General features: G+C 30.7%; 1 protein-coding gene across 8 annotated transcripts; it reads right to left on the bottom strand.

Moving 5' to 3' along the window:
* Window positions 1-658: 658 nt before the first annotated feature.
* On the bottom strand, window positions 659-8626 carry LOC120091914 (diacylglycerol kinase 1-like). 8 transcript variants are annotated; one of them, XM_039050081.2, is made up of 13 exons: window positions 8422-8626; window positions 7273-7477; window positions 7061-7183; window positions 6777-6905; window positions 5504-5589; window positions 4923-5019; window positions 3788-3836; window positions 3041-3123; window positions 2300-2367; window positions 1820-1894; window positions 1564-1651; window positions 1354-1470; window positions 659-1220 (listed from the first exon to the last, which is right to left on the bottom strand). In XM_039050081.2, exons 2-13 carry the CDS (start codon window positions 7465-7467, stop codon window positions 894-896), a joined length of 1437 nt encoding a protein of 478 aa, XP_038906009.1. In that variant the 5' UTR covers window positions 7468-7477; window positions 8422-8626; the 3' UTR covers window positions 659-893. The 8 variants fall into 8 exon arrangements, with proteins under 8 accessions (XP_038906009.1, XP_090163301.1, XP_038906010.1 ...); XM_090307175.1 differs by having other exon boundaries at window positions 7273-7493; window positions 8422-8550; XM_039050082.2 differs by having other exon boundaries at window positions 8188-8469.
* Window positions 8627-12103: the final 3477 nt, after the last annotated feature.

Raw genomic sequence — 12103 nt, 5'->3', positions numbered from 1 at the left:
TAATTTTAGGAAAAGAAGTCTCAAAGTGATGAAAAATTGTCAAAAACAACCCTAAAGTTTTCACTTTTCAAAATTAGCACGCTTTTTGAAAACTTGTTAAACTAATTTTTCTTGATCCATCTTGGAAAATTAAAACCGAGATTTTACCAATCTTTCCAAATACTATATAATCTTTTCAAATTTTCTCCAAATTCAATTATTTTTACCAAATCTTATATCAAATTTTTACATAATTTTAAGGGCTGTGATTCTTAAATTTTGTAGATGATCAAAGTTTGCATATAAAAAATTATGATTTGAGAGGCCAAATATATAGAATCTCAGTGTTAATTTTACCCAATATTTATATCTCCAACATCTTACTTAATTTTGGATGAAAATGTATCTTTAAGCTGAAAGATTTGAAAAATTAGGTAAGATTTGATATAAAATCGGTAAAGATAAATTTTTTATGTAAATCTCGATGGTCGATGGACGGAGAAAAACTACTATAATAAGTTTTTTAAAAAATTGTTAGTTTTGAAAGATGAAAAGTTGGAAAGGCTATTCCTAACCCTTTCCCCAAAATAATGTACAATATAATGTGTGGACCCATACAACAGACTCCTGATGAAGGGCTTGGGAGTTTAAGATACTTACGGTAGCATCCTTGTAAATATTTCGCATGAATGAATCAAATATTTGCATAGCCAATGGGTGTTGAATCTAAACAGTAATATCGATACATCTATAATTGGGGGGCGGGGGAGGGAATTTTTGACAAGAGGATCCTATTCTGCACTGCCTACATGATAAGTAATCTCTTAGAGCTGAGGCAACTACTTCCTTCATCAATCATGTCAAATGATTATGAAACATATACACAAAAACATGAAAAGCCAAGATGTCAGGACCTATTGGTAATGAACTGTGTCAGAAGCGTCCACATACTTAAAGGTAGAAGCTGCACCAAACTTCCTTACCACCTCATATTCTTCTGCAAATTCGTGGTCCTTATAAACATAATGTTTGATGCCACAACTGTGAGTTGAAGAAGGGTCATGCACACTTTTAGCTCGGCAAGGTAGGTTGGCGAGCATGCTGACTCGACCAGAATGACTAATTTCTATGGCCACTTTGTCATCTTCCACAGAAAGGGGTTGCTTCCATGGCTCCCCATCAATTCTCATGTAAGCATGGTTAATTGCACCTTTATGAAACTCGAACTGAACCCTTTTTGCCTGCATTGATAATAGGAACGGGAACAACCAACGTTAATTTCGTTCGCATCGCATCAAAGAGAGGATTTACAATGGGTGTTGGTTTGTTCTTGTGTCAGAACCTGAGCCAATTCTAGTTTTTATTTGAAGTTACCTGACCAAGACGAGTTCCATGTCCATTTGGAGCAAGTAGGACGAGCCCATGCCAGGCATTTCGAAAACCAACGATCTCAATAAGCCCATCATCCACATATGGAGGAGTTAGATCTCTCTGTAAGGTGAAAAAATGTGTGATATATTAATTAGAATCAGCATATCTAAACAGCACCTCGCGGTTTAAGAGGAAAAAAAGATTGGAACTAACATCACGTAATTTATTTTTGCTTGGATCTCCCCAAGGATCAAGTCCACCAGAAAAACTTGGCAAATTAAGACAAATTATAGATCTGATACTGCATTTGAGGTTGAAAAGGGGAAGTGTCAAAGCATGTTATTCCAATTTTTTTTAATGAGATCAATCACTTGCACCTCAGCCATGTGCAGAAAGTAAAGATTCATATATGCCGGAATATTAAATAGCAAAATGGACAAGCAATTGGAAAACAGTTATTTTGAATCACCTTGAGGGAATTACAAGGTCCTCCCAGATACCGTCCCTCGTCATAATCTTCACGGTTGCAAGATTTGCTATGTTCCTGCATTGCATCAACTCATTCTAACTCGCAATTGAAGGCAAAAGAAGGTTGATTTAGACAAGAACTAGCAACTTGAAAGTTGATGCAAGTTGACAGACAAGAACTGGCAACTTGAAAGTTCATGTCATCGTAAACAATATGTTTATCAAACAAAAAGCAAGTGGAAATCTGATATTTTATATTGGATTTTATTGGCCATTAAACTAAGGCGGATAACATGACCCAAGGTTCAGAAATATAGGTAAAACTATCATATTTGTTCTTTTTAAATAATTATGGATGTTGGGGATAGTTTATGCACACGTAACTCTTATCAAGTCAAGATTATCGTGGTGTGGGATGTAACACGCTATATGTAGGTGACCATTGCCTAAATAATCGTACAAAGATGTATCAAAGACATACCTGGAAGTAGGATGGCATAAAGGAGAAACAAACCATCCTTGTTTACAAGCAATCTTCAGATATGCTTTCTGCCACAGCCAAAAGAGACAATATAACAACAAATGTATTGGTAAAGACGCCTAATTAAAACAATTGAAGCACATGCTAACCTAGAACATTATAGATAAGCAAAACATGCAGGTACCCATCATTTAATGTTGGATGGTTATAATCATGAGACACAACATGCTAAATGTCTAGCAAGACTACTACTAGATCATTGATAATTTAAATATAAAATAGATTTCTTTTCGGACAATATTCTGATAGGAAGGGTATTAGAGGGATATTAAGGTCATATTGGTAATCAGCTAAGTAGTTTGTTAGGAAAGTGTGGTTATAAATGCAGTGAGTCATAGGGAAGGAGGAAAGAGAGAATATTTTGTTGAGTGGATTAGGGCTTGAGAGTGATCTCAAGAGATTAGGAGAGTCCAAGTATCTCATTACTTAGTTTATCTTGCAATTCCATTACCATTTATATTCAACAAGTTTGGGTTATCATATTCTAGTACTACAGACATCAGGAAAGGTCTTGGATTGTCAACAATTTGCAACTGCGAGGCTCCCTCCGCACTTAGAATGATCAAATTTACTTGGCACAGGAAAAATATTTAACAGTGAAAAATAATTGGTCATTTCTTGTGCAAATCTTAATTATAAATTTAAGTCGTGCCAAGCTTGAAAGGAAAAATAAGTCAATACCTGATTAGTTAATTGATTCTTAAAATTTTCTGGATGCAACTTTCTCTCAGAGTGAAACGCATATGATACCTGAGCATCCATTCCTGTATAAACCATTCATCAAATTTCTGAGGAACTCAATTTGTGTATTTTTACGTATACTTGTAATTGCCAGATAAGTAAAATTGAGCTTCATCATTCTACAAGGAGTGTGCTACCATTGTCTTTTGTAAAATAGTTATCTAATCTGTTCTAATTGTCCTCCATATCAAGGTCAAGTTTCAAATTCTAGTAATACGACACCATATCATTATTAAACATTGCTATCACGGCTATGACAATGTAGGAGGGTTATGCTATAGGGCTATTCTTGAATTGTGCTTAGTCAAATAAAGCTAAAGAGCTAGTCACTTTCGCTTATTAGCTCGCTCAGTAGTTGACAGAAAGTCGAAATTATCTGTGGGGGCATGTAAAAACATCATGGCTGCAGAATTTGAACGACTTAAATCTGTCGTTGAAATCAGAAAAATAACTGATAGTGTTGGAGGCTTGCTTATCTAAACCCAGAGCTCAATCAAATGAAGCCACATGATTTAAAATCCATGAAGCCACATGATTTAAAACCCATGTTATTCAACTAAATCAGACAATCAGAAACAAAGTAAATGTCTCTACCTGAGAATTAACCTTGTTAACAATATATTTCTTATCGCATTGCATATTGATTCAGTGAATTGTAGAGTGTGTCGAAGCAAAAAAAATTCTTACCAATACTGAAGTAATTCCAAAATCCACCACGAAATACATGCCAATTGTCCTGAAAATAGCCAAAACAAGGTAAAAAGCACAGAACGCAATGTCAAACCAAAAAAGGTCACATAGTGTCCACAATGATAAGATAACCATGTTTGATATTAATTATTTTTTTAGAAACCCACCATATCCTGTCTCTTTGCTCAATCACAAAGGGTTGCACAAATTTTCAACCAAGTATTTGAAGTAAAAATAAATAAATAAATTTAATGGTCTAATCATTAATGAATTCATGCAAAAGGTCTTATAGAATGATTCTCAGTTGCAGAAACATTTTTAAAAAAAGTGATTTCAGTTAATCTAGCACTAAAAGACGAAGCTTTTCTGACAGTTAATTGGGTGTGAAAATATTTTAAATACAATCTTCAAACACTGAATTTAATTGCCTGAATGGAACAAAATAACCCCAATAAAATGGTAGCAAACTCAAGCACAACCGCTAATGCGCAATTGAAAATCTCTAGTATTAAAGAATAACAAAAGGATAATAAGTGATAAATTCTTGCAGCAATTGAGAAATCCTAATACAGGCTTGTTTTATTTCCTAGTCTAATAGTAATTAAGATACTATCCTAAAACTCAAACTCCAATTGGAGTAAGAACTAATAAGTACTTAATGTTGCTTTTACAAAAATAAAGTACTTGATGTTTTGAAATGCTAATTCTTAACTTCTTTTTAAATCTTGATCCAAACCAATTAGTTGAATTGAATTTATTTCCATTATGATGAAAAACAATGTAAAAACCTGTAGGTGCGCATTCTTGAGGTGTACAAGTACAGTTAGCTATTCTCTTTTCAATTCTTATAACTTTTCTTTTCAATCAATCCAGGAATTTAATTTCAGAGTTCAATAGGACCAATCAGAGTGTTCTTCTCCCCTCGGGTGACATTTTTATCCTTACTTTAGGTACACCATTTTTCTAGTAAAAAATTTTCGTTTCCTACTGATGGATTATGAGCATTAGTGCTTGAGTCAGAATAGTTTCAACATGCTGAACATTTAAGCAGTTGAAATAATCAAAAGATGAATTTTCATTTAACATAAGAACCAAGACGAGTTTACTATAGTTTGTTTGTCAGGCTGGATACCTGATGGAATGCATGCAAACAGTGAGGCAGTTCGAGAGGTGCAATAGAATCAGAAGAACCTTCCTTTGGACTTCGCATTCTCATGAGAATATGCCAGCTGGAATGAAAAAAATTGAGTTAATGAAGTAAACAATGACAATGTCATTCTTATTAAACAGACAATTCTGTAAAAGACAGTAAATATGTGCAATGATAAAAATTGCACTATCCTAATTCTGAACACCAAAGTTTCTGATCTACAGCTATACCAAAGCAGCAGCCCCCAAAAATTGATAGAAAGTTATTGAATAAGATAATGACTAGTTGATCTAAAATGGTATAACTTGGTAATACCAGTATCATTCAACAACTATCTAAGCTTCGATCCATTAGATAACTCCTTAGTCTGCACATCCATTGGTGATGTTAGTTGAGAACTTATCATATTATTTCAGGACGCTTTACTTGATAAAAATGTGTCACGACAATGTTTAAGTACACGTACATCCTACACCCTTACACTACATTATTGTTTGGTCATGCTAGAACAAAAGAAAATTTTAATAAACATGCTTGGATTTGGATGTTTATAGACGTATTACCTATCAATCTTCATTTCTCTTGCACTTCTTACTTGACTCAAAAATGATTCAACGGATTGACTGTCTGTGCCGGGATTTTTCTTTCCCTGTAAATTAATAACAGTTACTCTTTTCAAATTCAGACTTTGATGAGTCCAGGCACCAAGAATAATGTACACAGAAAGCAGAAAGCACAACTTGGATGCGAAGGGCTTGTTTGGTTCGCAATCCAAATTCTATTTTATGTTTTCAGATTTACTGAATTTAAGTGAATAAGTGTTTGAGAGACACCCCGAATTCTGTTTCTGAAAACTGTTTTCGGATTTTGTGATCCAAACAGTGTAAATTCTAAAAACAACATTTTTATGTTTTCATTGTATCCTAAATTTGAATTTTAAAATTTAAAATGCATAATTATATTAAATAATGGTAAAAACATTTAGAAATATAGTACATATCATGTTATAAATTCAATTCAATTTTTAAAAATTAAAATATTTATTATGAAATATAATATAAATTAGGTTAAATTTCAAATTTGGTCTCTATGGTTAGGATAAGTTGGTCCATACGGTTTTAAAATTTAGATTTTAGTTCCTATGGTTTGATAGAACTTCACATATAGCCTCTATGGTTTGTTAAGTCCTTTTAAATAATCTCTACCAGAGGAATTATTTATGAAACTTTTATCAAATCATAGGGGTAGATTCAAATTAATCATAAGACCTAAATTTTAACTTCTTCCAAACTATATGGACAAAAATTTCAATTTATCCTATAAATTATATATTATTACAGAATAATAATTTTACAATTTTTTTTTTTACATAAAACATGTTCATAAATAAATTAAAAATAGTTTATTATCAACTAATATTTAGTGGGTAACTACAACTAGTTTGCAATTATTTAAATTAGAATTCAATTTCTGAATTTTACAACCAAATACATATCTGAAAACATGAAATAAAACTCTGTTTTCATTTAATCCCTTGTTTTCAAATTCTCTACCAAATAGGCCCTAAATGTCTTCCCGGGAGATAAACCATGATTGCTTTTGTCAGAGATTATACTTGATAAGACCATTAGAACATCTTCCAGTGAAATGATTAATATTCCAAAGTCAAATACTGAACAAAACATTCAAGTTGAGATTTTTTGATCCATTATCATTTTATTTAATCCAGTGAATACAAAGATCATAGCTTTTAGATAACACGAGAAGAATCATTATTAAGCATATAGATGGCAAAAAATATCAAAATCACAGTATAATAAAGAAAAAAAAATATACCCATCCAAAGGAAAAGTGAAGGTTGTTTCCAGTTCCCAATGGCACAGTAGCAATTGAAGGTGGCTGAGGCAGTTTCATATCAGAAACGACTCCCAGAAGCCAGCTTGCAGTACCATCTCCACCTGCAACCTAATAATTAGAATTACATGTTAAGAGCAAGGAGCAGAGATCGGAGATAATTGACAGCTTATGGTCTCAATAATGGAAACTATAAGAGACGCTCAATCACGTATTCTCACCGGCAGACAAATACAAGAGAAATCACGACTTCACAAGTAACTCACAATTAATCTAAGATTCTTTTCGATATGTGCAGCCAAAAGATCTCCATTGTCCTTGAGCATGCCAAAGTTATGATAAAGTTGATGTAGCACCTTGTCAGGGCGACTCTCTCCCAGATCAAAAACCTGAATAAAGTTGCCTCAAATTTTAACATCCATGACCATAAAGAACTCAAAGTACCAATAATATCCTGCATTAACGTAGATCAATTTACCTGATTTTTGTTGAGAAGAGCACGATATCTGACAAGGAGTTCGCCTCCAAGCTGACCGCCACTTTTGGAGTTAATGAAAACAATAACTGGGCAAACAGGGAGATGGCTAACTCTTTCCACCTCTGATCCAATTGACAAAATATAGTTTGGAATGTAGAAGTCCTTCAAGTTAATCTCAGACATGAAACTCCCCATAGCTAAAAGCCTGTTGCAGAGAAAATCTTTTACAAGGTATTAATATAGTACTGAATGAACTTATGATTAAAACACCACATGCCTTACAACTCAAACTTGAGAAGTATTTCAAACTAGAAATTTCCAACCATTGTACCACTTAGTGTACTCATAAAAAGACCATTGACTTTTCCAGACGAAAAAAGGGTCGATGTTTTGACCTTTACCATATAGACGACACAAATGGAATCACTCAACAACATTTATGGTGGTCAACATTGAGTAGCTGGATAACCCCTTTGTCTACCTTGGGCAAATTATGACACAAAATATTCAGAATATACAACATATTCTCCTTCTAGAAACGAAGTCAGGAATGTAGCAAGGTGAATATCTTGCTACAAATCAATAATTGTAGGACAATTTAGGAGGTGGACATACTTCCCTTTAACTCTCTCCGCTGAACGAGACACAACATGAAAAAGAAATTCCTCCATCACTTAGAAAACGAGGGGCAGAAACTTCAATTTCCAGCAATTATAAACGTCAAAAAAACAGAAAACCCCCAAAATTAAGAATCAAAATACAAATTTAGTATAAACCCATATGCGTGTGATGCAGAAGTAAAGGAATTCGACCAAAATAAGAAAGAAAAAATAGGTCACAATCAAGATAATGGAATCAGATGCATAGTAAAAGATAGACGATTAAGGAGACGAAAGCAAGAGACACCTTGTATACCTGGAAAAGAATTTCTTGGGGAGATTCAAGATACGAAGTGAAAGATTCAATGATAGCTTAAAACAGAAGCAATTATGGAGGGAAAATTTGTGGGTCGTTTTCGACGGTGTAACAGTAAGCAATAAGAAGAAGAAAAGAGAAGAAGAAGGGAAATTTCTTTGCGTTTTCGTATTCCTAACATTTTCAACGAACGTAAAGGAAATTAAAGGAAAGAGAGGTGAGAAATGGGTTCACCTGCTTTGCCTTTTTTCGTCTTAAATTATTAATCGTCTTCGCGCCAACGCCATTATCAACAGCCATTTTGAGCTTTTTTTTCAGATGATGATGGCGTCGCGTGTGGAAATTGTATTGAATTATTTGGCATACCTGACGTTGATAAATGATACGCAGAGTAAATATAGCAATAAAATATTATAACGAATAAAGTTTCCACAAAACCGAACATAAAGTTCTTCAAGGTTTCATCTAGAAAGGAAGATTAAAGTTGTCCTAAAAAATAATAAAATAAAATAAATTGTCCCTTTGATTCCATCATATGAAAGTAAGTTTCATCTAAAAAAGATTAAATTGTTGTCCCAAAAACTAAATTAATTAATTATTTAATTAATTGTAATTGCTTCTAAACCTTTGAATACATAGATGATAGATGTTTTGAATTTTAGATGTATGATATATTTAGATAATCATGTTTGTTTTTTGTAAGATTGTTATTGAAGAATCTTTTGATATTTGGATTTATTTAGTAGGATTTCTACTCGAAAATGTCTTACATTTAGATAATTTTTCAAGGATATTATTGTTATTTATTAATTATATTTATATTAATTTAATATAATTTTAATTTAGGTAATATATTTGTTTTTTAATAATTTGAATTTTTTAAATTAATAAAATTTATATTATTTTTATTGTGTTATTTTCTCCAACAATTTTTTTTTATATAAAATAAATATTAGTTTGAATTTGAATTTAAATATCTTAAAAAAGAATAAAGGTAACTACCATATATCTAGAAGAATGTTAGTATATGGTTGACAATATTTATTAATTACAAAACGTAAATAAAAGAAAGTGATATATATATAAGAAAAAGGGTAAAAGGATAAAAAGAGGATGCCCAGCGTAACAATCTAGAAAATCCATATTTTAAGAAGTCATCGAAAACTATTGTGATATCTCCACATCTTACTTTATCCCAAAACATATGCGGCAATGTAGATGCCCATTCATAAGAGAATCTTTGATTCCCATGAAATAGACGACCCCTCAAACTTTACACTTTGTTTAAAAAATAACATCAAGAGATGCAATAACATTTTTAATCTTTCATAAACATCTCGAACTATGCTTGAAGTAAATTTGGGATCTTTAACAATTACAGTAATGACTTAAAACGGTGTGAGGGTGTGACTTGTTCAAGTTTCAATTTCATTCTAAGTTGTCATTTTTTTTAATCTTAATTTTTTTCTGAACATTCTAACGAATATATAGTTTTAAAATAGGACTTCTTGCAGATTTGACAAATTAAGTTTTAAAAATTAGGTCTATTACCCAAACTTTTTACTTTTGGCAAAATGGTAAAAAAAAACAAGTCAAGCCCATGAATTTAAAAAAAGTACGGATATACCTGATATACCCGATACACCTGATACACCCAATACACTTGATATACACTTGATACACTTGATATATCTGATACACCTGATATACTTGATACCCTTTGATATCCCTTTGTACACTACTAATATATATCTGATACACTTGATACATTGTTGATATACATTTGATACACTTGAAAAAAATTCGCTATAATTATTTTATATTTGTTTAGGTTTTGTTTATTAGTTGTACTTATTTATAGGAATAGAAGTAGTTGAGGGATAAATAGAAAAATAATAAATGATGGTATTTTAGTAAAAAAAAAAAAAAAAAATCTAACAAAACTTCCTAAATGTAGATTTAGACATTTTTTCAAAGAAAAAAAAAACTTTTTAAGTATTTTTGAACCACGACTATTTTAAAAGTAACTATTTTTTTTTTGTTTGCCCATTCTAAAACCTTGGTGGGGATAATGTAAATCAACTAGCACAAAAAGCATCAAGGATGAGATGACTTGACCACTAACAATTATAAATTTCAATTTTGGAATTTATTTTACTTTCTAGTATTGTTTGATACGCTCATGTGTTGCATATGATATATTGTTAATATATTTTTACTCATACTTATAAATGATATAAACATGTTTTCCTTTAAAATAAGTTACTAATTAAATGTTGATTGTTACTAAATACATTACTAATACATTCAGATTGTTGATTATTGTTAGATATATTACTGATACACTCGTGTCTTACTTTAAGTATTTAATGATAAATATTTGATACAATCATGACTTGTATATGACATATACATTTGATATGCTTAGAATATCATGCTTATAAGATGAAAACGTATGTTTATTTTAAAATAGGTTATTGATGGAATGTTGATTGTTATTGATATATTGCTAATATATTTGAAAGGTTGATTGATGTTAGATATAATATTGATACACCCTTGTTTAACTTCAAGTATTTGCTAAAAGATGACTGATACACTAATGTCTTATATTTGATATATACCACAACATATTTGAAATATTTAATGTTCTACCTCACTTATATTTAATAGTATGTTGATAGACTAGAGATTTAATATGTTTACTAATTGATGTTTGATAGATTATTAATACTTTACAATTTGGATATACTGTTGATTAAAAAAAATTGATAGGTTAGAAAATTATAAAAGAAAAAGATTGTAAAACTTAAACCTTGCTCTTGTGAAATAAAAGATGTGACGGAGAAAGAAAAAATAAAAAAAAATTGGGTAGTGGAAGTTTTTTCATTCTTTTTAAAAAGAAAGAACAAAAGGAAAAAATAATACAATTTTAATAAAAAAGAGTAGTGGAGTTTTGTATGTATTGTTGTTTTTTTTTTCTTTCTTTTTTAACAGAATCTAAAGCCACCTCTCAGATAAAAATTGGGATGAATTTTGCCATAAATGCAAAATTAAAAATTGAAGTCACAGTTGCAAAAACATAAATATATTTTGCTGTCGAATGCAATTTTCCTTTAAAATATTTATTTGAAAGGGAAAAATAATATTGCAACTTTAGAAAAATAAAAATATTTTTTAAATCAAGAATAAACTTAAAGGGTATGTTTAGTAATTTAGCCTTTTTTTTTAACTTCACAAATTCTTATATAATTACTTTTTACTAAATAGAAGTCCGTTCAATTTTCCCTTATTTTCTACTTGATCACGAACCAGGTCAACAAAAAAACATTAGATAAATAGTATAGATAAATACAATTAGCTAATTAGAGATGTACGGAAGAAGGCTTCCTCGTCCTTATTCTCACCCCCTATTTCAAGAAACTCTCTATAAAAAATTCGTGGGGATCAGATTCTTCGCGAGGAAAATTTCTCTATTTTCTTAATTTATTTATTTTTAACAACTTTTAAATTTATTATTGACCAAATAAAAATTTATATATTAAATGAGTTATTTTCAATACATTTTATATTTGAAGAAAACATTATAATTTTCTAATAAAAATAATAATATTATATGTGAAAATATATAATTTAATACTTATAATTTTTAAATTTTAAAATTAAAATATTACAATATCACATGTTACCTTTCCATTTAATTACTAAAACATTCATGATCTTAAAATAAGGAAATCTTATCTATTAAAATATCTAGAAATCTATTAAAGTATGAAATTTTTTAGATGAAAAATTGGAAAATGACTAAGTTTGTATGTTATGCTTTGTATATATAAATAAATAAACATACACACGCATGTATATATATTTGTTCATTAGGGTCGGGATAGGACCAAGCTGAGGATGGAGATAGGGA

This window comes from Benincasa hispida, chromosome 11 (assembly GCF_027475165.1).
Source record: "Benincasa hispida cultivar pf3 chromosome 11, pf3_genome.v1.1, whole genome shotgun sequence".
Classification (NCBI taxonomy): domain Eukaryota; kingdom Viridiplantae; phylum Streptophyta; class Magnoliopsida; order Cucurbitales; family Cucurbitaceae; genus Benincasa; species Benincasa hispida.
This window is presented reverse-complemented; position numbering and strand designations above follow the sequence as displayed.

Coding starts and splice junctions, on each gene's coding strand:
- LOC120091914 (XM_039050079.2), bottom strand. CDS start 7,943: ATGGAGGAATTTCTTTTTCATGTTGTGTCTCGTTCAGCGGAGAGAGTT. Junction 7,478..7,887: donor GCGGAGAGAGTTAAAGGGAA/GTATGTCCACCT, acceptor TCTCTGCAACAG/GCTTTTAGCTATGGGGAGTT. Junction 6,906..7,060: donor AAAAGAATCTTAGATTAATT/GTGAGTTACTTG, acceptor TCTAATTATTAG/GTTGCAGGTGGAGATGGTAC.